Genomic DNA, 27,315 nt, shown 5'->3' with positions numbered 1-27,315 from the left:
GAAAACACCTTTCAACATGATACAGTTTTATTCATAAATGCATCACTGAGGACAGCCCCTGACAGTGTGCCTTCCTTCCTGCTTCCCTGGGCAGGCTCCCTCCCTCCCAGGCAAGGCTGACCTCGTGCTAAAGCACTGTGTGTTTAGAGCACTGGAAGCTGCTCCAGCATATATGGGAAGTGGGCACTGCATGGAAAACCCTGCAAATAACCTAGAACTGGCCTTTACTGAGAAGGAAGAGCCAGGGAGCCTGAGGAAATGCTCTGCTTGGAGCCCTGGCATGTCAGTTCCTAACAGCCCCTCTCTGAGTGCGCTTCCAAGAGAGGTTCAGAAGGATTCACTTCTCCCACCGAAGACCCAGAGGTGTGAGCGAAAACATTGCCCGAGACATGCACAATTCAACACAACTGTTCCCTGGCTCTGCTGCTCTCCCCTGCAGTTTGACCTGCACTGAGCTAGACTAGTCTGGGCCAGAGGAAGCAATGCATCTGGAGAACAAAGCACGCTCTCACACAGCCTTTAGAGGGCAACCATCACCTTGGCCTCCTGTTCTTACCTTTCCATGCAGGGGTTTGATGGAGAGGACCACGTCACATGAGAGACTGCTTGCACTGTAGATGTTGAAATGAGCTTCTGCCTGTTGCCCAACCAGAACGTTGCAGAAGATGAATTTGTTCTTATCTCTGATGAACAGGCCCTTGCTTTTCACTGACTGCAGCTCGTGGCTGAGGTTGGTGCTGCTGCAGATCGGGTACTCCTTGAAGATTAATGTGACGTCCTCAACAAGTGCTGTGGACAGACCAGAGGCATGAGCATGGAGAAGCCTCCCAGTGAATTTATCTGGACACTGCTGGCCTCTCAGAAGGCTTGATACGCCCTTTCTGCCCGGATGACTGCTAAACCCAGCCTTGGGTGGGGGACCTGGCTGTGAGGGTGGAGCTCAGTCAACCTCAGTCTTAAAGAACATTGCTTTCCTTTTATCTTTCCACACATCCCTCCCAGCCTGGCAGGGATGAGTCCACTGGTGGACTTGAAGAAGGCTGGAACCTCTGAGGATTTTAAGGTGGGACAGCAGGGCCAGTGTGCCTCTGTATCCAAGCAGCAAGTGTAGGTGCTGATCGGCAGCACCTCTGACCATGGGAACCTGTGGACAGTACGTACCTGGGAAGCAGGACTCGGCAGTCAGGGTAAAGGGAATGCCGAGGGGATTGTCCATGGGGTCTCTGTTCGTGATGTCAAAGTAAACGTGCTCCTGACACGTCCTCTCCTGCCCTGCGAAGCACTCCACTGTGATCTTCTGCTGGCCCCACGGAGCGATGGAGCCGGAGCAAGGGGACACCATGAACGTGCCAAGACTGAGGTGACCCTGCAGAAAAAGTTCCAGGAGAGGCTGATGCCTAAGAGCTGTGCCTTGAGCACCCCAGCAAGGAGTGAGTATGCCCCGCCTTGGCCTCCAGCTGGGCCCAAGCACCCAGTCCCAGGGCAGGGAAGGATGACTCCATGGCCCAAAGGCAGCCCAAGGCTGAGACCAACAAGCCAGGAGGAGCTGCAAGCCTGTCCCAAGTGGCAGAGAGGAAGGAGTTTGAGTGTAAAGAATGAAGGTGGTAGCTGTGATCCTTCAACCTCCAGATGTAAAACACAGAAGAGGCAGAAATAGCTGTGAGAAATGATGGGAGAGAGGTAGGGGACTGGGAAGAAGAAAAAGCAATGTTGTCTGAGCTCTGTGGACTGGTAGTTCAGTGGGGGATGTTTTGGCTTCTGTGGTGTTCACAGACCTATGCTGGCTAGCAGCTACCAAACACAGGAGCTGCTCTCCTCCTTTGACCCCACAACTCCAGGTCAGAGCCAGAGTACAGGGCTGTCAGTGGGACTGAGCAGATACTGGCCTCCACCCTGCAGACCACGTCCCACCCTGTGGCAATGAGCCCCCAGCCTGGGCACAGCAGCCTCTTCTCACATCCCCTGCAGCAGCACTTCTTGGGGGAGCAGGAGTCACCCACCTGTGTCACAGCGCTTGATCTCCTTCCCACTGAGCGCTTTGGAGCCAATAGAGCAGATTCCCCTTGCTTTGAACTGAGAGGAGAAAGCAGAGGTATCTGTCATGCTGAGCTCCCCTGCCTTTCTCTGAGGCCAAAGCTGGCCTTCCTCCTCATGGAGGAAAGCCTTCCTGCTCCTGATGGCTTGCAGAGAGCAGCCTGCAGCACCCATTGCTGGACAGAGCAGCTCTACCACCAGCTTTGTACTATACATGGGGATACTGAGGCATTTTTTTGCTCTCTCCCCAGGCCAGGAATGCAAATGGATGATTTGCATCCCTGGTCAGCCCAGTCTGCCCCATACCAGCCTTGGGGTGGTGCCTCCTCAGACACCTTTCTCTGGTGGTGCAGGGCTTCTCATACCTTTCTCTTTGCAATGCAGGTGCATCCTTGGGTGCTTGGAGGATGCGGAATTTGAAGCTGAGCATGCCTTTGTTCTCCAGTATGACAGTCTGGGTTTTCCTGGTGCCCTTGACTATGGCACCAAAGTTGATGGGCGAGGCAGGCTGAATACTGTACTTGCTGTACACAGCTTCTGCCGACACCCTCACTGGGATGTTGGCAACAATCTGGCCTCCTTCACCTGAGCGGGCATCTATCACCTGCATCCACAGGAAGGGGTGATAAACAAAGCAGAGGCCAGCCTCTACCCCTGCCCACAGCCTCCACCCCAGGCCTCCAACAGTTTACCCTCTGTGTTTAAACACCTCCTCCAGAGTCAGATTCTCAGCTCCGCTTAGGAAGCCTCCCAAATGGTTTTGAATAACTTTTTTTGTGTATGTAGGAGAGAGGATTGCCCAGTAAAAGCCTTCCTTCCAGAAGACACCTATCCTGTTTACGCTCCCAAAACACTGTGTGGTAACACAGCCTGGCCCAGGCAGCTCACCTGGCAGTATAGGATGGGTGTGTTCTTGAGGAGGATTTCAGTTGTGGGGTGGAAGAGCATCTTCACATTCACACCAGGCTGGGAGGCAATCAGCGTGCCTGACTGAGGCTCAATACTGAAGTGAGATACCAAGTCTTGCATCCTGGGACCTGCACCTTTCAGTGTGAAACTGGGGAGAAAGGGAAGGAACAGAGACCTCTGCACTTAAAAGTACAGGTGCCAGCAGCACAGCCAGGACTTTGCACAGAACCAGAAAAAAAAAGAAAACGGAGAGTCCAGCTCTGCTCAGGGAATCCTGGACCTTGACAGAGCGTGCAGACAATCACGAGGTTACTGCAAGAAACCTTTACACTGAGATTTTTCATTCACTCCTTTACAGAGTCTCAGAAAGAAAAAAGAGGTGGCCATCAAATAAAGGCAATGAATTTCAGCATTTCAGTGGCTGAAATTTCTGGGCCTCTCGTTTGTGTCCCCGCTGAGCTGTGAAGAACTGCTGGTTTGTGGTTGTATTCTCTGGTAAAATAGTTGAGATTAGAGAGCTGAGGTTTCGTATTTACCATGAGGTTACCAGCATGGAAACAGGTTCTAGCCACTGACAGAGGGAGAATGCAGGCCTAGGAACCTGAGGAAATGCTCACTACCAGGCAGCTGGACTCACCTGTACTTCATGTCATATGACCCTTTGTTCTTCAGACTCAGGACTTTTTTCAAATTGTCCAGGACATTAATGGTTCCAAATTCCAAGCTTCCATCTGGACCTGCAGAAAACCCAGAGAGCAAGGTCAAAAATGGTATTTGTGAGCTGCTGCAGCATACACCAGGTCACAAGCTACATGGAGGTCTCGGCACAAAACCCTTTTCAGCAAGTTTCTGTTCTTGGAAGTGTTTTCTAGCTACTTGTCTGCCCTTTCTCTTCTTACTCAAAATACCTGCAAGTTTAGTAGCTAAGGAGCTCAGCTTCCATTTCCTCGCTTCCAAGCACAAATCCAATTACTTTATATGCTGTGCTAAGCCTGTGGGAGTTGCCAACTGCCTGTTCACGTCACTGTTGTTTCAAAGCCCCCAAATCCAATCTGCACATGAAGCTGCACACCTCAGAGTTCAGATGGGAGAGACTTAAGGCTGTCAGTGTGCTGACAATGCTTTACTCCACGCAGCTTGTGGGGTATGTGCTTTATGTATCCATGCCATCCTTTCATCCCATCCCATCCCATCCCATCCCATCCCAAGTGCTTTGGTTGCCCACTTCCCAAGGTAATGTAGTGCACCTGGACTACTTTGTTTGGGAGGCATCCACTGACCTTCAGGCATGTCGATGCTCAGAGAAACATCAGAGACCTCTGCAGAGATTTTGATGTTTTCAGCATGAACAATCCCCAGTATGTTTTCTGTATCTGAAACCTGAGGCAGCAAGAAACAAACACTGTTCAGAGTGCTCTTTTGGTAGACAGCCCGTAAGTCCTTGTTTCTGCTGGCTGCATCCCTCATGGCCTCCCCAGCTTCACAAGCATTGGTGGACTCCCAAGCTTTCCTAACTTGTTCATCTCATGGGCTGCCCCAGTGGAATTCTGCTGCAGTAAAAAATCCTATCAGCCCAACTCTGCACTCCTACAGCAGGGAACACTACTGCTAAAGCATCCTTGAGAGACACAGGGATGTAAGAACAACCCCAAGAAGCGTGAGGTGTCCCAGAGCAGGTGGCATTGACAATCCTCTCTGAAATGCAGCCCCCCTAAACCATGGGGAACAAAATCCCAGAGGGAGAGTTTGTTGCTCTATGCAAGAGGTTCAGACAAAGTCCAGGAGGAATGTGGAGATCATGCTGCAGTCTGTACAACAAAACAACAACCTTCACCCATTCCCAGGGACAAGGTGGTTGTGGTACAGGCTTGGGATGCAGTGTCTGGTTATCTGGGGGGATGTGGATGCACTGCATGTTCTGCAAACACTGCGTAGAGGCAGAAGTTGGGGTCACAGCACCCTTGTGTCTGTCAGGTGCAGCTCTTCCTGACTCTGTCCCTAAGAGCACGCAGCTGCTCACTGTGCCCTGCTCTGTCGGGCAGGGCACAGTCCCTCTTACCTCTAGTCGGAGGGTCTTCTCAATGCTGCCAATCTGCCTGGCAGTGAAATTCAGTGTCACCTCCAACTCTGAGCAGGGATCAATGATGCCGTTCTCTTGTGACAAGGAGAAGTCCTCAACAAGGTCATCCAGCCCACTAAGCTGCCAGGCCATGGGCAGTAGGGCATTGTTTTTCAGGACCAGGGTCCTGCTGTCAGTCCTGCAGAGACAGGAAGGCACTTGGCATCAGCTGCTGGATGGTCACACCACCCTCGCCACCGAATGCAATCTGGAGCAGCTCCATCCCTGCCCCAGAAACCAGAGTCAAACATTTGGTCACACGTCTTGGAGTGCTTGTGGGATGACTGACCTGTGCAGAAGCAACTTGTCAAAAGACAGCTCCTGGGGGATGACCTCCAGCTTCATGAGCACCCCATGGCAGCACAGGCTGAAGACCACTGGGTTGGGGTTCTTCTCAATGCAGCAGATGAGTTTGTCTTCCAGGAAGCCAGAAGAAGTGGGGTACGCCCAAATGGTCAGCTCCTGGACCCGGCCGCATGGCAAGAAATGGAAAGAACACTGGGGGTGAGCAGAGGAGCGGCTCCTGGGCACTTGTGTGGTGCCTGCTCTACCTGCCCTTCTCCTACCTGCTTCTCCTTTGGTTGCAGGGTCATGCTGGGAGGGTCCAAAAGGAACGTCTCTCCTCCCTTTTCATTCCCAAAGGAGAAGTGGACCTCTACTTCCATGGGGGAGATGTTGAGGATGGTTATATTCTCCGAGTTGCCAGGAAAGTTCTGGGCCTTGTACCTGTCCACAAAAGGGGAAAAAGCTGCAGAGGAGACTGTGGCCTTGCCACACATCGAGGAAAGCACCATGTGCCAGCAGCGGGAGGTGGTGCTGGAAGATCCCACTCTAACAACAAGTGAGGGAGATGGATCCCAGTCAGGGGCATGGTCGTGTGCTCAACCTTGCCTTACTTTGATGCCTTCCCCTGTACTTGGTGCCTCCACCCCAGAAGGCTTATAATGCACAGGCCACTTCAAGAGTTTTTAATACAACATAAATTCAAAGGTGCCTAGAAAAATAACAGCACACCAGGCACATGGGTTCTTTCCCCTTCTTTCCTGGGGTGCCTTCCCTGCAGGGTATAAAGAAAGGCTTTTGGAAAAAGAGTTTAGCTAATCTCTTTCAGAAAAGTCATGAAACTGCTTTTTCATGGGTTAGCTCAAAGTCTGAGGAAAAGAAATAGAAAGCATCAATTCCCAAGAGGAATGGAAAAGGTAACAAATGACCCTTCTCTCAGGTGTGGAAATGACTTTGGAGTGAAAGAGGCACACAGAAATCCCAGACCATCCATCAACCTGGCTAAAGATTTGGTTTTTAAACTATTTCCATTTCATTTCCTTGGGTTAGCCCTAGCCCTGCAGAACTCCCATGGAGACAAGAACTTCATGTTAAATATTATATTTAAAAAAGAGACAGTTAAAGTAGAAGTACACCAATAGCTTCAATGCCAATGTGTGTAGGCAGACTTTATCCAGCGGTGAGGATGCAATGTCATTACAGGAAAATGTAATTCCTGCTGTAGGTTCCCCCTGACACCTACTGGCAGGTCAGTCCTAAAACCTTATTACTAACTACAGATTAATGAAAGGTTTACAAAACCATCTACAGAATAATTGCTCCATCAGGCTACCTGCAGAGCTCAAAGCACTTCAAAAAGCACCATAAGGTTCATCTCCTAAGGGGTGAAGCTGAGCTGTGGAGGGGGACAAAAGTTGCCCCCCAAGTCACCTTTGGGCTGGCAGCAGCCTGTGGCTCTGGCCACCAAGGCACCCACCAGGTAGGCAGAGCAGCTCCTTCAAGGCTCATGTGCCTCTTATCTGCGCAAGTTCCCCTATGTGTCATCCTTCAAACCCATGTGTCTCCCAGGACTCTGCCTGGGACTGCCCTGGACTGTGCCACTGGGACAGCATGTCTCCAAGTGTGTCCAGAGACGTACAAGGCCCTGCAGATCCCACTGCAGCATCTCACTCCCTACAGCCAGCACAGCAGGATGCTCGCTCTGGAGCAGGGGGCACATACCATTCTCGTGATTTCCCACACAGCAGCGGTCCAAAGTGGAATTGATTTGTGCTCTCAACATATTCCTTGAAGACGATTTCATCATCCTCTATGGTCTCCCTCCACTGTGGAAACACCAGCCTGGGCAGAGAAAGTGGGGAAGGAGGAGCTATGAGATGCTCCAAGGAGGAAATGTAGTCAGAAAGCCATAACCCTTCCTGGTGGCTGAGGTACCGTTTGCCTTCCCAGCTCCCAGCACAGGAAAAGACACTGGGCAATCTCAGGCATCTGCCTAGGCCAGAAGCCCAAGGGGCAGCCCTGGCTGTGAGTTCAGGGAGCAGCAGTGTGGGAGGCTGCCAGGGGCTGCCAGCCTTACCGTGGGTTCTGGCTGATGCTGGGGTACAGGCCAGTGCCGCTGCAGGGCAGCTCGTACAGGTGCTTCATTCCCACAAGCTCAAACCTCAGTGTCTGGTGAAACTTCCCCGACTTTGTGGGGCAGAAGCGGACCTTCAGTTCCACCTCACCCTTGGCAGGCACTATCCACCGGTACCGCTTCAGCCTGGCAATTAAAGAGGAGGCTTCAGGCCATTGCTAAGGAGCAAATGAAACAAGGAGGGGTGCACTCGCCATCCCATGGAGGCACTGGCACAGGTTCGCTGCAGAGCTGGGGACAATGGACCTTGTTTGGCAAGAGGATCAAGAAGCAGAGCCATCACCTCCTCCTATGCAGCTCACCTGAGGAATTCTGTGGGGAGTGAGGCACTTGGCAGCATGCTTTTCTTCGCCTCAGATGAACTTCTGGGTCTTGTGGAGGGATCCTGGGGACTTTTTGTGCTCTGTGTGGAGATTTGGTTCTCCTCTGGAGACTTGCCTTTGCTGGCCACTTTATCCATCTTTGGTTGGCCCTTGGCAGAACTGCCCTTCGCATCTGGGGTCTCAGTCTAGGGGGAGAGAGAAAAGGGAGGGAGAGGGAGAGGTGAGCCGTGCCCTGAGACGTCCCCATCCTGGAAAGTAAAATGGGGGTTTGTTAACCAACAGAAGAGAGACTAAATAAGTCCACCTGCCCATGGACTTGGTCTTCCTTATTGGTGTTTGTTTTACCTAGGATACCCCTCCTCACTCAGGACCCTCTTCTCAAAGGCAGTTGACAGTTTTAAGTGATTTTTTTCCCTCTGTCTTACAGAACTGCTCTGTGTCCAGCAGAGCTGTCTCTTTTGTCCCATTCCTGACAGAAGGGAAACCTGCAGACATGGGGCCCCATCACACCCTCACTGCCTCTCCACAATGATCCTTTTCCATCCAACCTGCCCCCCATGCCCCCATCTAGCCCGGTCCCTGCCCTGGCGCCTTCAGTGCTGGCACCACAGGAGCACCCACCAGATCGTCTTCCACAGCAGCACCTTCCGGTGCAACAATGGTGAAGGGCTTCACGCACTCCACAGAGCCTGACCGCTCCTCCGGGTAGTTGACAATGGAAAGAACAGCAGTAGGGGGAAGGGGAGGCCCGTTGGGATGCAGTCCCAGATGTTTCAGCATCTAAAACAGAAGAGAAAACCCTGTTTATACTTCTGTCACCTTCATCCTCACACTCCTGCTCTAAAGGCACTGAGCTTTTGGCAATGGGGTTTTTGACTTATACAAAGTACAAGTGCTTTGTCATGCCCAGTGGGGTGAGCAGGCTTCAGAGCAGAGGCAGGAGCTACAAGTGGGACCGAGAGAGAAACCGGTCCCCTGTGTGACTCAGCTGACAAAAACAATGACCATGAGCTGCCCTGCCCTGGGACTGTTTTTAATGATTTCCAGGCTGGGAAACTCTGAACAGATGGGATGCTCATACACAGAGCACTCCCACTTTCCGCCCACCTGATGGATAGTGATAACCTCCCCACCCACATGGACGCTACAAAGCCATTGTGGAACATCATCAGGGACCTGGACAAGGCTCTGTGCCATTATCACCTGGGGAAACACAATGCTCCGGGGCCCAGGGCCACGGCAAGCTCAGGATCTGAGCCTTGCAGGGTTTTTTACCTGGTCTCCCGTTGGCAGCCTCCCACTCTTCAGGATCTTGTTAAGCATGTCGTCCATATTTGTGACCTGGATGTCCAAGCACGGCACCCCGACATGCTTGTCTCTGACTGCCCCTTCTGCAACTTCACTTTGCCTCTCCAGCTGAGATGACTGAAGACTACTGTGGCCTCCATATTTTTGTGCAGGCTTCTTCTCCACCTTCTCTTGAGGTCTGCTAGTCTTCTTCTGATCTTTTTGTTCAGCTGAAGGCTGGGATTTGTTTTCCTTTTGGAGCACAGGTAACTGCAGGGTACCCGCAACCCTGTCCCAGCAGGAGTAAACCTGTGTGACGTTCTGCTGCGATGACTCATAGATCTGAAACCTCAGGATCAAGTTCTTCTTCATCTCAGCTGGGATTTTGGCTTTCCCCTTCTTTGGGGATTTGGTTTCCTCCTTCTCTGGGATTATGGTTTCCCACATCCTTGGGGCTGTGTATTTCCACTTCTCTGGGATGCTGGTTATCTTCATCTCTGGAGTTTTGATTTCCTTCCTCTCTGGGATGTTGGTTATCTTCATCTCCGGAGTTTTGATTTCCTTCCTCTCTGGGATGTTGGTTATCTTCATCTCCGGAGTTTTGATTTCCTTCCTCTCTGGGATGTTGGTTATCTTCATCTCCGGAGTTCTGATTTCCTTCCTCTCTGGGATGTTGGTTATCTTCATCTCCGGAGTTCTGATTTCCTTCCTCTCTGGGATGTTGGTTATCTTCATCTCCGGAGTTTTGATTTCCTTCCTCTCTGGGATGTTGGTTATCTTCATCTCCGGAGTTTTGGTTTCCTCCCTCTCTGGGATTTTGGTTTCCTCCCTCTCTGGGATTTTGGTTTCCTTCTTCTCTGGGTCTTTGGTTATCTTCTTCTCTGGGTCTTTGGTTTTCCCCTTCTGTGGTTTTGCAGGCTGCTTCACCAAGGAGACATCCTCCTTTTCCTCCTCCAGCTTCTCTTCATCCTCTAAGTCTTTTGACTCCTCAAGCTTTTGAGCCAGCTGCTTCAGCTCCCTTCAGCAAACAAAACAGAAAACATCCCTGAGAGTCACCACCAGAAACCTGGGCTCACTGTAATCCTGGCTGGCCCTGCACTCCATTCCTCGACCCTGAGGCCAGGCAGAACTGCAAGACCATTTCTGTGGATATTCCGCAACCCACAGAGGTTGGGAACATCCCAAGTGAGGGGAAAGATGGGAGAGGACCTCCAGGACCAGCCAAACCTAAGCCTTGGCATCATAAGGTCTCAACTGTGCAACCTCCCTCTTAAGGCACACCCAGACACCTCCAGTCCACTGCCAAAGGCTGATCCACCATCTCTCTGCACTGATGCCTGAAGAATCCCTTCGTCTCTTGATTTCCCGGTTTAAACCAGATCACAAATTGCTAACATCTGCCCTAATGTCCCTCCTCCAATTCTTACTCGACTCATTCAGCCCCCTTCTCCCTAGGCATAGCCTGTTCCTTAGTGAGAATAATCCTATCAATCAGAAAGCAAAGGCTGCAGGAACTCCTCTCCTGCAAGACAGGCTCTTGACAGCCAGATTTCCTGCTGGAACCCAGCTGTGACCAAGGCAAACTTGTGCTATCAGTCATGGAAACCATTCGGAGCAGCCTCGTCTGTCTCCTCCCCACAAAACCAACTTCAGCCTGGGCTGAACAAAGTCCTGATACACAGGCTTGCTTTAAGCAGCCCACCCTCCCAGCTCCACACGTTTCCTGTGTGTCCTGAGCTGGGCTGCCTTGCTGGAGCAGAGCTTCTCCTGTGCTTGACTACTGCTGCAGCTGAAGGGGAGCCTAAAGGACACGAGCTTTTATGGTGTCCCACCATAAGGAGAACCCTGGCAGATCAGCATTGCAAGGACTCCATCTGTGGCAGGACCAGGACCCAAACCAAGCCAGCACAGCTGCGTCCCACACCCGCCCATACCACAATTCCACTGTTTTGGTGAAGAAGGGAGATGATGAAGAAGGTGCGAATCAACATCATGGACTTAAGAGACACTTCTACAGGCAGTGCCAAGGCAAGCCCAGCCCAGCTCCCTGCAAGCATCATCTAAGCTGGAGGGCTCACCACTAAAATGGAGAAGATGATGTTCCATCTCAACAGAGGAAGGTCCCTCTTTTGGGAGCCAGGGAACTGAGAGTGGCCATCCTTGTGCTGCTTCTGGCCTTTGCTATCAAACACCTCTGAGCTCTAACAGAGTCCTTGGAGCACGGAAACCCTCCAGGGACACTACCCTGAGCAGTAGCCTGTGGAAGGCTCACTCACCTCTCCCTCTGTATTTGCTTCCTTTCCAGTATTACTCCATCCGCTTCAGCTTTCTTCTCCTCAGGGAGATCATCATCTTCGTTGTCATCCAATACCAAGAGACGTTTCACTTCACTCTGATGAGCTTCATTCTGCTCATCATCTTCGTCGTCATCCAATGCCAAGAGACGTTTTACTTCATTCTGATGAGCTTCATTCTGCTCATCATCTTCGTTGTCATCTAACACCAAGAGACGTTTCACTTCACTCTGATGAGCTTCATTCTGCTCATCATCTTCGTCATCATCCAACACCAAGAGACGTTTCACTTCATTCTGATGAGCTTCATTCTGCTCATCATCTTCGTCATCATCCAACACCAAGAGACGTTTCACTTCATTCTGATGAGCTTCATTCTGCTCATCATCTTTGTCATCATCCAACACCAAGAGATGTTTTACTTCATTCTGATGAGCTTCATTCTGCTCATCATCTTCGTCGTCATCCAAAACGAAGAGACGTTTCACTTCATTCTGATGAGCTTCATTCTGCTCATCATCTTCGTCGTCATCTAACACCAAGAGACGTTTCACTTCACTCTGATGAGCTTCATTCTGCTCATCATCTTCGTCGTCATCCAAAACGAAGAGACGTTTCACTTCATTCTGGTGAGCTTCATTCTGCTCATCATCTTCGTCGTCATCCAACGCCAAGAGACGTTTCACTTCACTCTGATGAGCTTCATTCTGCTCATCATCTTCGTCGTCATCCAAAACCAAGAGACGTTTCACTTCACTCTGATGAGCTTCATTCTGCTCATCATCTTCGTCGTCATCCAAAACCAAGAGACGTTTCACTTCACTCTGATGAGCTTCATTCTGCTGCCATTCTTTAGCACAAACCAGAGGAGAAACCATGAGTGACTGCAAGCAGAGCTGGGTGCTTTGGGTCAGCTGCAAGGCTTCACAGCTTTTCCCGACCCAGCCTATCATACCAGGAGATATTGAGGAGCTCATATCCCTGTTCCAAAATTCAGACAATCCCCCAAACTATGGCCAGGCAGTGAGCTCCTGTGCTTCGCCTGGCTTAAGTGCACCAAGGCTGGGGGCAGTCGTTTGTCACTGAGCTACAGCAGCTTGCACTTGTGCCCAAGCTTTAGAGATTAAGGTGAGTCTTAAAACCTCAGATCTCCTGCAACTCTGAGATGAGTGCTGGTTACACTGAGGCAGAAGGTGAAAAGATTAATAAGAACATTTCTTACAAGCTCTGCTGCAAACCCAGATACACAGAGATAAGGTTGAGGGCTTGAGAGAGAAGATTTGAGAGGGATGGAGATATCTCACCTTCCTTCTGTCTTTCAGCTTCCTCCGTGGCTTTGCAAGAAGCATAATCCTGATGCAGGTTCACAATGTAGATATGACGACGATTCTTGACGGCTTTGAGCACACAGAGCAGAGAAGATTCCAGGCTGCTTGCAAAGAGGCTCTCCAAGCTGTCAAAGATCACTCCCTTGTAGCAGTCTTTGTGCTGCGAATCAAGGCAAGAGTAAGTCAGCCATCGCACACGGGGGCTCGCAGCTGGACAGTGAACGCAGATGTCACCAGGCACCAGCTATCCTTGTTCCAAGTGCATTAGCTAAGGCCAGCTTGGATCTTTCCCTACGCTCTGCCAACTAAGGGCATCTGCAGCTTTCCCCAAGGTTCCCTGCACACAGTCCAGGATCCTCCAACAGCACGTACAGACCTCCTCCTCCTCCACCTCATCTCCGAGTCGTACCTGACTGCCTGTCTCTCTGGAGCAGGAATGTCTCCTTTTCCCCTACCCCACATACCTTCAGCCTCTCAGAGAGGATGTCCACCAGCAGGTCCTCGGGCAGCACACAGCTCAGGCAGTTCAGCTCTTCCCCGCTGCTGCTGCTGATGTTCAGAGGCTGCGGCGCAGGAGCAGTGGAAACCGTGACCTGGAGTGTGGACCATTGTAAGGAAAATGAACCCCGGTCGAACACTCTGAACAGCTCCCACTGCTGGGCTTGGAGCTGGGGTTCTGCACCAGTGGAGACCAGAACAACCCTGCGGGGCAGGCCGGGGGCTCCAGGGGATGGTCCTGGAGGGCCCATCCCTTGGCCAGCAGAGACCCAAGCTTGCAAGCCCCCGGTGCAGCCTCCCAGCGCTTTGCTCACTGCCTGCAGCCACACTAGCCAGGACTGCACTTTGATAACAAGCCACTGAGAACCAGTGGAGTTTGTCTGCCAGAGCACATTCCCAGCCCAAGTCATGCCCAGTCTGCCAGCTGGGCTTGGCACTATGGACCCGCATACCAGAGTCTAGCTGGCACAGAGCCTCCTCTGTAAGCAGCCCCTGCCCATCTCAAAGACAGCGCAAAGGTCCCAGGCATCAACCAGTGCAGATCATGTTTACCTTGGGGTCCTTTTTCTTGGGTGTGCTGGCTTCCTTCTTCTTCTTTTGGTTCTCGCCTTTGGTGTTCCCCTTTATTTTTTCCTCTTGTTTTTTCTTGGTCTGAACAGCGAGCTTAGACTTTTTACCTGCACAGGGAACAGATGGTTCAGGGGGGCTGTGAAAAGCAAGTAGGCACCTTTCACCGCAGTGGGCACAACCTTGGGCCCTGGAAGGAACAGGGCACTTTCTCCCTAGTTTGCTGGGCACTGGCAGCACTTTTTCCCAAAAACAGCTCCTTCCCTGCTTCTCTTACCAGCGTGGTAAAGCACACCGTCCCATACTTGATTTTAATGCCAGCCCTATGTCCCTCCTAACAACTGTGCATGCAGATGACATGGCTCACACAGCAGCTCCCCTATGGATCGAGCCAAAGATTCGTCCTCCAGGAACGTTGTTCCCGTACACTGCACCCATCCTGCATTCTCATGTGGAGACCTGCAGTCCTGCCCCACTTGCATCACCCATCTCCACTGAAGCTAAATCCTCCTTGTGGGAAAACCCCAGCTGGGACCCAGATTCTTCTTCCTTCCACCTGCTCCCAATCCAGCCAGGTTCAAAACTGAGCAATGCAAAACTTCCCCCTGCACCAAACCAGGTCTGGCCTCACCCTGCAGAGCTCAGGGCGCCAACTGCACAATAGATTTCATGAAAGTCTCCAGTCTCACATGGAGAACAGCCCAACATGCACGAGCTGTGTAGCCTGACAGTGGGCATAGGTAAATCTCTGGAGAAAAGAGCTCATCTATAGCATGTCTCTCATTGGAAATTCCTCTGGAAGGCGTTTGCGAGGTTACACTCACAGTCAGTTCTCTTGTGCTTAATGAGCCACTTCAGAGGGCTTTGTCCTTGTTAAAGTGGGCAGCAGTTCTGCCTGCTGCCCATGAGGAGCAAGCTCAATTCAGCTTTGAGGAAATACAGAACATTTGGGAAAGAGACAGGCATGCTTCACCCCCCTTAGAAAACAAACGTGCCAAGAATGGCAGCAAAGGGGACTATAAAAGAACTCCTGAGCCCTTAAAATCGATTTTTTTTTTTAGAAAAGCCAGAGATGCACTTCACGCATGTTCCCTAAGAGACAAAAGGACTGTCCAACTGCTGCTCTGAGTAAGCAGAAGTGCACAGTCATGGTGGGTTTCTCAAGCCCTGGCTCTGGCTCCAACATTTCTCCTTACCAGCACGCCTTTTGTCTTTGTCTTCCAGCTTCTCAGCAGCCTTGGTGCAAAGCTCCCGGGCACGGAGCCCAGCTTCGCTCCCATCGTCGGTGATGGCCTTTTCACCACGGCGTCTATGGACAAGTATTCCGCGTTGTAATACTGACACAGGGCCGCTGCTACCGCTGACTTTCCTGAGAGAGAGAGGAGGGCTGCTCGGTGACACTTGCACATGAGGCATTACAGGCCCTGGAAAAATCTCGACCAGGATTTCAAAGTTACAAGGACAGCGGGAAAGCAAGTGTCCCTCCAGGGGAGGCCATGAGGGAGGCAGCTTGAGCATGCTTACAAGCTCTGAATTCTAGAGCCAAGAGGATCATCTTCACCTCCTGCTCAGCTGTGAGGGCTTTGCCTCAAGCAGCATGGTCCCCCAGGGTGCGTTTCTCCTGCTTCCCCCTCTGCCTGCAGCCCAGGGCTGCAGCTCACGTACCTGCCCGGGGTGCCCCGTGGACGATGACAACAATCCCTCTGCACTGCTGTGCTTCATCTGAAGATGGCTCCATGCCCCTGTGGCGCATGACAGCCCGAGAGATAGGATCCCTGACTGCTTTCACCAAGGGCTCTGGGCAGAATGTGACAGTCCCTTGACATGCTGCAGTGCAAAACCAGATGGAAAAGTCAGCCTCCTGCCTACCTTTGATCCTCATCATCCTCCCCATCTCCTCAGATCCCAGGAAAAGAGGCTTGCTGAAAGCAACATGAGCTTGTTCTTTTGTTGCTAGGAAGGTGCAAATATAAAAGAGCCAGTGATATTAGACTTGGTCCTACTGGCTGAAGAACTCGTCCAGTCCTAATCTGTGTGGCTAAGGCACACAAGGGAATATCCTGATTATTTCTCCAGTCTGTGGTGGGCAGATAGGAGCTTGCTTTGGCTAAACTCTGGGTTGGTAGAGGATGCAACAGCCCTTCACCCAAGAGCTCCTCTACCCAGCTGGGGAACAGGCAGCTGCTAAAAGCATGGGCTTTCCCTGGAGAACAAGGTGAAAGAGAGTTCAGGGTGTATGGGCTGGACTCCCTGCTGTGTCCACAGTCAAAACAGACACTGTCAAACCCTCACTGTTTTTCTCACCTGGTGCTGCCTTGCCCATGACCTGGGCCTCGGCTTCAGCCCCGACCTTGAGCTCTGCCTGTTGAGCCTTCAGCTTCTCACGTGCTTTGTAGTCCTCCAGCACCTCTGGGGGCAGTGTCTCACCCACAGCACGTGCAGGCATCAAAAAGGTCTTTGGGTACTTAGACCCCACCACCGTCCGCAGAATCTGTGTGTGTAGGGAAGAGAAACCATATGCAAGATTCCTTTTCTCGCCTTTCATCACACAAACAGACTCAGCAAACCATTTTCTCCCTCCTCCCAACACCACGAATTATTCAAGTCCTCCCACAGCATGTCAGCAGAGTTGGCTTTGCCCTGGGGATTGCCTCCATCTCCCTGGCACAAGCCTGGGAATGCTGGAGTACTGTGAAGCTTGGGCAGCATGTGCATGGGACCAGACCTGCCTTCTCACCTTCTCCTCCTCAAGGTACTGCTCATCAAAATCCAGGGAGTAAAACTCAATGGGGAACTTGCACGGGTTCTTCACCACCACTGTGGCCTCCAACCAATTGCTGCCCACCAGCACCCATCCCATCTTTAGTGCTGGGGGACTGAACTCCAACCGTGACTCCAGACCTTGTCCCGAGAGGTACAGCTTTAAGTAATTGCTGCTCCCACAAATGTTAACCTTCAGCTCATTCCTGTAAGACCTCTGAAAAGAGAAAAGTGCAGAAAACTCATCCATCAAGTCCCAGGTGACAGGACCCCAAATACAACTCTTGCCCCAAAGTCAGGGTGTTATCAGTCCCTCCAAGGTGAATGGAAACCAGGTATTTACTTATGCTAGGGGCTACAGTGTCTGTGTCCTGGGTTTGAGTAACTGGGATGAATCCTGGTGTGCACTGTGACCGGGTATTTGGGTATCAGATGGATGTACAATGGACTGTCAGATGTTTTCACCTAGTTATGCAGGAGTGCAAGGCCCATGAGAAGGGCCCTCAGGGTTACAGTGTCCAGACACAGTCCTGGCACTGCTGCATCAGGAAAATGTCAGCTCCAGGAGAGAGAGACAAATGAGTTCTCGCTGGCTAGAAGTAAGGGTCATCTTCTCTGCTTAGTGTTTGGTTCTGGTCAAAGCCAGATGCAAGATGGTTATATCTCTCGAGCAATTAAAGATCCCTGGCACTGTCTGCAGGCACAGAAGCACTTGTGTCCATCCTGGTACACACTGTCAGTTTCCAAGACCCAGTGGCCACTGGCAAACTCCTTTTGGGAATGCTCCATCCTTTAAGTTGAATCCCCAGCTGCATGGGAACGTGCAGGCAGGCCAGAGCCCCAGGGACTGCTGACAGCACACCACTACAGGTAACTGTCCTGCTGTACCCAGGAAGGTGTCTGGTGCCTGTTTTGTCTGTCCGTTCCAGCAGCAGGATGAGCCTAGATTAGCCCTCCCAGGGTTATCCTCTGCCAGTGTGCAGCTGCTCTGCACCACGTCGCAGCTGCAAATACAGCCAGGCAAGGGGGAGGCTGAGGGGAGTTGGTGTGGCAGGACGTGTCCACCTCCTCTCTGCCACAGATGGTTGGTGCATATGCAAGAAATAACCCAGGCGGGTCACAGGCCCAGCAAGGGGTCACCTCTGGCACCAGAAGGGCTCAGGTCCCCAGCTAAGAATCAACATCTTAGTCTGGATAGCAAATGTGGGAAGAGATGAAAGAAAAATAAATATTCTTGACCAAAAGACACGGTTCTTCTGTCTAGAAAAGCCCACACAATTATCACAGAGACAGAAGCCTTCTACATGCACACAATGAAGGCGTGCAGAGTCTGGATGCAGAATCCATGGTTACTTTCCTGGGAATTGAGGGAAAGGATTTTGATGTGTGCTCCATCAGGAATTGGATGGTGAGAAACACTGGATCCTAAGTTATATTATTTCTTCGCTAGCTGTAAAATTAATGGTACCTTTAGCCCCATGTCTAACACTAGTTGTCTCTTTTTGCCTTATTCCTGTGTAGTAATAGTCTGTTTTAAGTCTTATGTCTGTTAGCTCTGAAGTCTATTAAATAATATTCATTCTATCATAGACTGAATCAGGCCATTATTAAAGAACTTACGAATGAGAGTGGGTTTTGGGATGCTGGCCATCCCTATAAAGCTACTGCCTGCTGCCAGAGGCCTGGGCAAAAGGCAGGGACTTATTTAAAGCCACATCATCCATTCCGAACAGTTGGGCACATGCCCCCCATGTGCCAGGAGGCAGCCACAGAGCCCTGATGCTCTCTGTGCAAGCTCCCTGTGGGCACTTCAAAGCACATCTCACAGGAGTGCTCTGTGGGGTGAACGGAGCCACGCTAAGAACGGGGCTTGCAGAAAGCTCCCCGTGAAGGCAGAGCTCATCCCACACTCTTTGCAGCAGGCCCTCATTTCCAGATGGCCCTGACACCCCTGGGCTGACACCTGCCAATCTCACCTCTTCCTTGGGTGCAAACTGGATTTCCAGGTTCTGCCACTTTCCTGGACCAATGATTCCTCTGGAGGGCTTCACTTCAAAAGGACAGGGATCCTCCTCCTTAGTCTTCTTCGGCCTGTCCTTCAGCTTCGGACGTATGGGCGGTATAAAGGGTTTTTTCTGTTGGGCACAGAAACCAATCGTGGGAGGTCTCCTTGGTCTGCGGGGACAGAGCCTCAGTTCCTGTAGCGCTCTGAGACACTGGAATGGGGCTGAGAGCACCCACAGCCAAACCAAGTGTGGCCCCATGGCCTCGAGCTGGAGGGAAAACCTGCAGACAGGGCAGGCAGATGGGGAACTACTGTCCTCAGAGGAGGAGGAATGGGTGAAGATGGCAGAAAAGCAAAGCATCAGCTAATGGAACAGGTCCAGGCAAACCAGCCTTGATCTAGACCCTCAGAAGCTTCCTCAAACACGCTGTAGACCCAAGTGCTCAGGCAGCCGCGGGAGCAGAAAGGACGAGAGACACAAAGAAAACCCAACCAAGAAGTTCCATGTTCCACGTCGCCTGTGCTTTACCTTAGGCTTGACCTCAGAAATGAACCATTCACAGGGCACTCGGAACCAGTTGTAGAGCCGGACTGTCTCAACCTGGCACTGTCCAACGATGGTATCGTGGAACTGAAATCTGTTCTTGGAGAGGTTGAGCGACTGTCCAAACACTTTGGCACGGAGGTGGATGTGACACGTGGGGCCTTCTGTTACCTGGAGAAGGACAGAGAATTCAGCTGAGAGTCCAGGTGACATCTGCTGCTGTGCCCAGCCTGCTGTCTGCCCAAAAAGCTCTGGTACCATGATGGGCAGCACCACATCCACTTCTCCCACTGGCTGGCGGGCACTTTCAAAGCACACTTCAAAGGACATGGCGTATCTCTGGGACAGGTACGTCACCTCCTCCAGGTTCACTGTGAAACCTTGAACAGATGAAAACAAAGCAGCTGAGATACACAAGAAACACAAAACGTGTCATAAGCACATTAAGGCCTTACAGGGGTCCTGGCTGAGAAGTCTGGGAAAAACCTCATGCCCTGCTGTGACCGGGACAAAAACCTAAAGGGTGCACCTGAACACCCCTCAGACACAGTGCACCACTGGGATGGAAGCGCAGACTTGCCTCAAGGCCTCTTTTGGAACCTGTTTTGATCCACCAGAGGACCTCAAAGGCTGTTTCCTCAAGAAAGGATTAACACAAGTGCTGTGACAGTGTCAACTTCAAACAAAGCACTTCTAAACCACAGCAGACCCCACTGGTTTGCAAAACAAGCCCACAGAGTGCTGAAAGAAACTTGATGCTCATGGAAGCCAAGGACAGAAGATGCCAGAGGTGACCAGGGTGATGAGCTCATCCTGCCCCTGCACTGAAGCATTAAGGCAATGGCAGGCAGGCCAGGTCCCCAGGCACGGCTGGCCAGGAGAGTTCAGGCTCTGAAGCTCCCATCAGGGACACTGAGAAGAAAAAGCTCAAAAACCTTAAGTTCAGTGGCTTAAACTCATCTGTCTGAGACACCTCCTTCAAGCCCACAGGAAGTGTCTCCAGCACTGCCTACCTGTGTCCTGCAGGACAGACTGATCGACTTGGAAGGACACTTCCATCGGCCCGGGGTTGCTGATCTCCACAGTGCGTTTCTCAGTGTAGCCCTTAAGGACGGTGCCCATGTCCAGGATGTACTCAGGCAGCTCAATGCTGGAAGAAGGAGTAAGGACAGTCCTTAAACCACAGCCCAGCTACATGTCCAAGCAGTCAGAGGATGCAAATAAAGCAGCTAATTCTGTATTCATTCCTGTAAAAACTCAACTCAAGCAATGAAACCCCAGACCTGACCGCCTGGAAATGACTTCAAGAAGTCACAGGGAGTGCAGGTCCTAGGTTTTATCAGCTACCAAAGGTACCTGAAAGTAAAATTAGTTTAAAATGGACACTGGTCACAGCTCCTCTGCTATGAAAAGCCAATAGAGGTGAGGACACTGGGCCTCCACTGGTCTCAATGAAACTGTTTAGCCTGGTGTATAGAGTGAGCCTGAAATTGCTTTGGGGCCTACACATAAGATTTGCCTGCACAGGAAATCTTCACTGCTCTGCAACCAGAACTGCCACCAAAGCAGCACCAATAAGCATAATAATCCGTTAATACTGGCAAAATTCACAGGAAGGTCCTTTCAGGACCTCAGGAAAGCACACGAATGATCTGTTTTGCAGAGCATCTTCTTCCTGAAGTAGAGCTTCTTGTGCCTGTGCTGCATTACGAAGGAGCACAGGGAAAGTCACCTAGATAAGACCTGCCACCCCACCAGCATGTAAACCACCTGATTTGGGGTTTTAAAGGGTTTGCTGATGTGTGCAGTTCCCTGCTCCTTTTGTTTAGTGTGCTCTGTTAGTTTGGAACAAAGACATCAGCTGGGAGTTGTCTCTTTCAGAGCTAGTCAACAGGGTCAGAATCTATGCTATCTGGAAGGGCTTGAAGGTCTGCACTGGGTCCCCTGAGCTCTAGGGCAGAACCCCACACTTGTGGGAAGCTGAGCAGTCCCAAGTTCAGCATGATGCTGGGGAAGGGAGGGCACTCAGTTGCTCACAGAGAGAGCGTGTCACAGCAGCCACCAGGGCCAGACCCTTTCTCAAGTCCCCGGCTATTGCCAGCTCTGCAGGCACAAGGAGCTCCCAGGAGCAGGGGGCACTGCTGGGTGTTACCCACGGGGCACCTCGAGATGGGCATGGGAGTCTCCACTCACTTGACAAGATTCTGGCGCAGGTCCTTGTCAGGGAACAATTTTCTTGGTCTTTGGGCGACGGGAGGTGTGAGTTCTCTGCAGCTCCAGAGCAGCCTGCCTTATCAGCTTCTTCACCAGCTTTTTTTGTATCCAAGTGTCCCACTGAGGAAAGGGAAGACAGTGGCTGGTTAGCAAAGGTCCTTCCCAAGGCCCAGCTTGTACCTGATAGAGTATCCCAGCCTGCTCTTGTTGAGAGGGGGGGATGGGGTGCTCCCATCTGGCCACTCAGTGTCTGGGACACCACCTGCTCTCTTAGCCAGGACCTCAGCTCCAGGGAAGTAACTCCAGCATCTCTGCCTGCCTAGCCACTGTTAGCAAAGCTGATCTGGCCAGACAGACAGACAAGCCAGGAACCTGCCAGAGCTCCAGACACTCGCCTGCCCTCAGCCAGTGCCAAAGCAGCTTGGACAAAAGTTGTCTTGAAAAGGAACCGGGACCAAGCCAGTGCCTCTTGGAGATGAACACTGCCAGCACAGTCCCAGGGCCCAATCAAGCAGCTGCTGTTCAGGTCTGTCAATCTGGCAGGGTTTGGGTTGGGACCAACAAACTGCCTAGCAATGACCTGCATCTCCTCCAAAGCACCATCAACTCCATCCCATGAGCATGGCCTTCAGGAGCCCTCCCTGGGGTAGCCAGGAAGCTGCTGCAACCCCAGGAGAGACCATGACCAGAGGGGCAGCCCCTGGGCCAATGCTGAGCAGACACATGGTCGGGAGTGTGCAGGGAGGTCCCAAGTGCCATCAGGGCACCGGGAAGCTGCTGTGGGCTGCAAGGGGCTCAGGTGACATGGAGAGGGTGGCATGTGCCAAACAGGGCTGCAGCTGTTCTTACTACAGTGCCAGAGCCATGCATGTGTGACTTCAGGTTCTGAATCATCAGGGTCTCAGCCTTCAGTGTCTCAGCCTTCTCCCAAACAAGTGATTTATCTTTTTGCTTGTATTGTTGGATGAATTTTACGAGCTCTTTCAGTGCCTCATCATAGTTTTCATTTCCTGAAGGAAGAAAACATCCACAAAGAGAAATGTTAGCAAAGTGCCAATCCCATTTAAGATGGGAAGTCCCACTTCCCCAACACTGGCCTCTCCCAGAAACAAACCCCTCAGGCTGTCTATGAAAAGTGGATGCTGCTGCTGCTGCTCTCTGAGTCCTCATGTTCACTCCCACCCATCTTGCTCCCCACAGAGCAGCTTCTCTTCCCCTGCAGTATCATGCAAACCCAACCCTGCCAAAAGCCCTGCCAGCCTCTCTTACAGCTTTCCCAAGCCTTTCTGTTTAGCCGTCATCCTTCCAGGAGCCTGCCAGCCAGACAAGCTCTGCAGGATGGTTCCTGGGACAAAGCCCACATGGGATCCTCTGCTCAAGACTCATGAAGCAACCAGAGGGCTTGAGTTGGTCTGGGAGTCCTGCAACCCTCCAGCCTTGGTGGAGGTGGGTGTGAGCTGCCCTATGGGCATATGGTAGGGAACAAAACCAGAGGGGCCCTTCCTGGGGGCAGACAGGCAGTGCCCACCTTTGATGTTCCAGGGCAGGTTGATACTGGTAATGGGAAAAGACGCTTTTCCTTTCAGGCAGATATTTTCTGGGTCCATGTCAGCCACTTTGAGTTCATAAGTCCTGCAGAAGGCTCCTGGTAATCCTGGCAGGTAGGAGAATTTCAGCTCTTTCCTCTCACCAGGCCTAATGGAACCCTGCAGGTATGGGAGAACAGGGAGGCAATGAATCAGAGAGCATTTAATAGGGGATGGCTCAGGGGACAGATAGGCTTAGCCGAGAAGACAGGTTCTCATCTAGAAGAAAACATCAGACCACATCACTTTCTAACTTCCTTGTGCCCAAAAGCTCATGCCTCCAGCCCTGGGCTGCAGTGTGTCCTCCTGAGGTCTGGCAAGGCTGCAGCCCCAGCACAGGCTGATGTGAGCATGGCTCTGCTGCTAATGGGGTTTGCCCTCTGCCAGCAAGGGCCTGCCTCAACAAAAAAAGGCTCTTTGCTGCCACTGTGGAAGAGAAGTCCTGCTCTCATCCCTTGCAGGAGACGGGCATGAAGAAATGGGAAGGCCAATCAGCTTCCTCTTCCCACTTCAAGGAGGGACAAAGGCAGGAATGCTGCTGCTTCGGCTCAAAGACATCCAGGCAGGACTGAGCAGCTTGGACAGTGGTGGGATGCTGCAAATACTTCTCCTTACACTTCCAGCCCCGCTCCTCCCTGGCCCCCTCACTGCCCCACAAAGCTGCTGCAGAGAAGCAATGCTGGAGAAGGGAGGGACCAGCACAGAGGCTGGGACAATTTCTGGCAAAGGAGCTTCAAGCCTACGAAAGGGATGTGTAAGTGCTGCTTAGCACTGGCAGCGGGGAGGCAGGGCCAAGGACTGTGTCCTGTGTGATCACACAGCCTGGCTAAGGCGACCCTCAGAAACGCTCCGGTGCCAGCACAGCCAGAGATCTCAGCCGTCAGGGTCCCCAGAGTGACTGTGAGGAACCGGTTTCATTTTTATTTATGCCTTAACGTATGTTATAAATCCATTTTCTGACATGGGGTGAAAAATTACTGTTGGGCTTGTATGTGTGCTGGAAGCCTTAACTCGTCCCACGTGCTTCTGTTACTCTCTCCGCTTCTTGTTTTCTCTCTCTGCTCTCTTTTCTATCCCCCGCTGGTCGGGACCATACCCCTTCTTTATCAATAAACATTTTCCAGATAGAATATTTGTTGCCTTTGTGCCTTGTTTTCGCCCGAGAAATCTATCAAAAAGAACTCTCCTCTACTCACAGCAGGGCAGGACAGTGACCAATACACTTGTGCCTCCCGCCGGTGTCTGCCGGAGAGCACTTGTTTGACCTTCTCTGCCCCCAGCAGAAATTGCTTGCAGTGATCTCTCTCTCATGGCTGGGTTTGGGGTTTCCCCCCCACACTTTTTTCCCCCTCTCTTCCCCACCCCTGCACCCCTTTTTCCCCTTTACTCTCCTGAGCCACCTGACACAGGGCTGGGGTCAGTCACTTGTGCTACTTACACTGCTGGGTTTGACTGTAAACACTCCATCCAGAGCTTGGTCTGCAGTGTCAGTGCTGGGGTTTAGCACCCAGTCGAATGGTATCTTGCCTGTGTTCGCCAGGACAACCTTGCTATGCTGAATTTCATTAAACATCTGGAGAGAAGGCATAGGAGAGGGAAGTTACAGAACCAGGCCTGCTGCTGGGAATCTCCTTCCTCTTTCCTGGGGTTGAAAGCAGACACATCGTGGGAGCAGGGACGGGGGAGGAGATACAGGCACTTGGGAACCTGGGGAACCCCCAGGCACAGGACACCTGCCCAGAAACAGGGAGCTCTGGCAGCAGACAGAGGTGTGGTAACAACCATGTCAGGGCCAGTAATAAGTGAACCAGAGGACACAGGTCCTGTGCACTCTGAGGGGTCACCAACAGCCAGGAGAAACAAAAGAGGTGGCACTGAGGCATTCCAGAAGAAAAGGCACCTGCATGCAAATAGTGGCAAGAAACATACAGGCCACAAGGGAGTCACACAAGGCCAGCAGCTGGAAATATCTGTGGGCTTTCAACTGCAAAGGAGTGAAGTGTGGATTACTCTGAGACAGTCTCTGCAACGACAGTGACTGGAAGCCAAACTTCTTCCCTTGATTATTGTGTGGATTAAGCAAGAGCTTTAGACAAGGGCACCTCCTTGGAGGTCAGGCTTTAGGAGTGGATCAGCAGAGGGATGTCTCAGGGACATGCCCCTCAGAGCATCCCCACTGGGACCCTGCCCAGTGTTAGGAGCTCTGAAAAGGAGGCATTCCCAACATTTTGGAGTGGGGTGGAGATGGCCGTTTTAAACCAGCTTGGATTCTGGACATATCCCTCAAAGGTTGTACTCCCAAGCCACAGAGCCAACAAAGGAGCTGGGAAGGGGAGGGAGCCCTGGAGCGAGGTGGGCAGGAACCTGCTGGCCATGGTTCCAAGGCAAGGAGCTGTGCCAGGGGACATGGCGCGGTACCTGGACCCCACAGTTGATCTCCTGGACACTCAGGAAGTAGCTGATGCGTGAGGCCTCCCCGGTCAGGTCCACATCGTAGCTGGGGCCTCCCTCCACATTGCACAGTGCCGTGACACGGGCAATGCTGTTGAGGTGGCCAAAGAAGCTGAAGGTGACCTGCTGGCTCTCTCCTGGCTGCAGTTCACCTGACAGTGGCAGGATCTTGAAAGCCTGGATGGAGGACAGGAGAGATTGAGGTGTTGAGCATGGAAATGGATGCAGAAGAGCAGCTTGGAGCGAAGTGCAGCTGTAGCTGGAGGGACCTATTCCTCAAACACAGCCAGAATCACCCAATTCTCATCCTGCATCCATGCCACTGACCAGTGGAGGGACCATGGGGAAAACCTCTCATACTCATGGATCAATGCATTAATTACACACTACATTAAAGTGAACTGGGATGTCTCCTGGCAGTAAGAAATTCTCTCTGATGCACAACTTGCCTTTAAAAAGCATTTCTTACTGCTTTTAGAAAAGGAGGAGACTCAGAGTGAGAGCTCTTGGAGCTCAGGGAGCTCAGGGAAGGACTCCAGCCCAGCTCATCTGACCTGAGGCTTTCCCCCTTGCTCTCTGATTTATATGCTGCTTTCTCAAGGTGCTACAGTAAAGCTCCTGCAAAAATTTCCTATGGACCCGATGAGGTCCAAGGGCAGCAATGGCCTCCAGAGGTGCTGCACAGCGTCCTTGGGCAGCCCTACAACATGTCCTGCACAGCCTCTCCAGTGACCAGTTGCTTCAGCAGCACTTTGTGATGGTCTGAAGGGATGTGAGGCTCCTCTGTGGGGTATGCTGAGGGCCACCAATGGGACTGAGAGCTACAGACCTGCTTGCCACACTGAAAATGTGGAAGTGAGACAGATTCCCACTTACCTGGTCCACTGGGATGGGATTGCAGTATAGCTCTGTGCATCTGAATGACAATCCTAGGGGGACGTTAGAGTTTTCACAAGTATATGGCGTCACCTGAAAAACAAGCCATTTTCCATGACAGCCACTTTAAAGTCTCATTTTATAAGACAGCTCCAGGGCTGTATTGCCACCACTGCAATACCAGCTGTTGGGTGAAGGCAGAGGCCTGGAAACAAGTGGTCTGGCTGGGTTGGGAAGTGGGTACATGGAGATAAGGGTTCGTCCCAGCTTGCTCTGGGAAGGAAGCTGGAGATCTTATAATATCATCATGATGCAGATGAAGAGCTCATTTGACATTGTAAAGAAAATAAGCCAAAAAAATCCCACACTCAGCACAGGTCTGTAGGATCTGAGTGAGTGGGCTTCTCCGAGCAAAACTCTCCTATTTCTCCCTCCCCAGATACCCCATGTCCAGCCACTGGCCCTGCTGTCCAGCCCACCCTCAGGGCACAGGACAGCAGGGCAGCAAAAAGGGAGGTCAGCACGAGCATGACTTTTTGGTGGCAAAGTGGGAAGGCAACACAAGCAGTAGATGTACAAGAAAATCTACCTCTGTTCCTCCTTTAAGTCCTTTCTGTCTGGCAAGACGCTGTGATTCTTTAATGGCTGGGGATGGCACCTCCACATTTCTAACCCTGAAGCGTCTGTGTTGAGGTGTCAAGCCATCCAGACGGGTTCTCTTCTCCTTTGGTGGGTGGGGTTGGAATTTAGGTGGGCAAGACTCATATCTGGAAAATAACATGACTATGAACAGGGACCTGCAGTGGGAGGGAGGGACACGTGCACAAGCAGCTCCTGGTCAGGATGCAGCCCCTGGATGGGGGCTGGTGTGTTGAGCTCAGAAATGGTCTGATCCAGCCCTTCCCAAACCAGGCTGGAGCAGGTCCATGCTCAGAGCAGCCCAGGGATGATGCTGGGCTTGCAGTGGTGCAGCCAGCTGGTAACTGCTTGCAGTGAAGAACTACACAGGACAGAGATTAACACCTTGTGGGGATGCAAAAAGCACAGTGGGAGAGGAAAAGACAGAGAAGACATGCAAAAAGGTGAGATTTGAGGCACCAAGGG

General features: G+C 51.8%; 1 protein-coding gene across 1 annotated transcript in view; it reads right to left on the bottom strand.

The window, feature by feature from the left end:
- LOC104687538 (hydrocephalus-inducing protein-like) overlaps positions 1-27,315 on the bottom strand; it is a gene marked incomplete at its 3' end in the record, with an annotated part of 59,153 nt that overhangs the window by 6,742 nt on the left and 25,096 nt on the right. The window contains 35 exon segments of the mRNA XM_039554487.1: positions 557-789; positions 1,162-1,366; positions 2,001-2,073; positions 2,400-2,638; positions 2,923-3,091; positions 3,581-3,680; positions 4,224-4,323; positions 5,003-5,201; positions 5,352-5,524; positions 5,629-5,788; positions 7,067-7,186; positions 7,422-7,604; positions 7,781-7,986; positions 8,423-8,581; positions 9,077-10,106; positions 11,365-12,232; positions 12,687-12,870; positions 13,175-13,303; positions 13,761-13,885; positions 14,972-15,073; positions 15,076-15,144; positions 15,441-15,602; positions 16,080-16,266; positions 16,513-16,752; positions 18,512-18,670; positions 19,070-19,255; positions 19,343-19,464; positions 20,098-20,234; positions 21,309-21,418; positions 22,148-22,308; positions 22,827-23,004; positions 24,323-24,457; positions 25,303-25,512; positions 26,212-26,304; positions 26,801-26,978. Of these exon segments, the coding sequence (XP_039410421.1) occupies positions 557-789; positions 1,162-1,366; positions 2,001-2,073; positions 2,400-2,638; positions 2,923-3,091; positions 3,581-3,680; positions 4,224-4,323; positions 5,003-5,201; positions 5,352-5,524; positions 5,629-5,788; positions 7,067-7,186; positions 7,422-7,604; positions 7,781-7,986; positions 8,423-8,581; positions 9,077-10,106; positions 11,365-12,232; positions 12,687-12,870; positions 13,175-13,303; positions 13,761-13,885; positions 14,972-15,073; positions 15,076-15,144; positions 15,441-15,602; positions 16,080-16,266; positions 16,513-16,752; positions 18,512-18,670; positions 19,070-19,255; positions 19,343-19,464; positions 20,098-20,234; positions 21,309-21,418; positions 22,148-22,308; positions 22,827-23,004; positions 24,323-24,457; positions 25,303-25,512; positions 26,212-26,304; positions 26,801-26,978 (7,084 nt within the window).

This window comes from Corvus cornix, chromosome 6 (assembly GCF_000738735.6).
Source record: "Corvus cornix cornix isolate S_Up_H32 chromosome 6, ASM73873v5, whole genome shotgun sequence".
NCBI lineage: Eukaryota > Metazoa > Chordata > Aves > Passeriformes > Corvidae > Corvus > Corvus cornix.
This window is presented reverse-complemented; position numbering and strand designations above follow the sequence as displayed.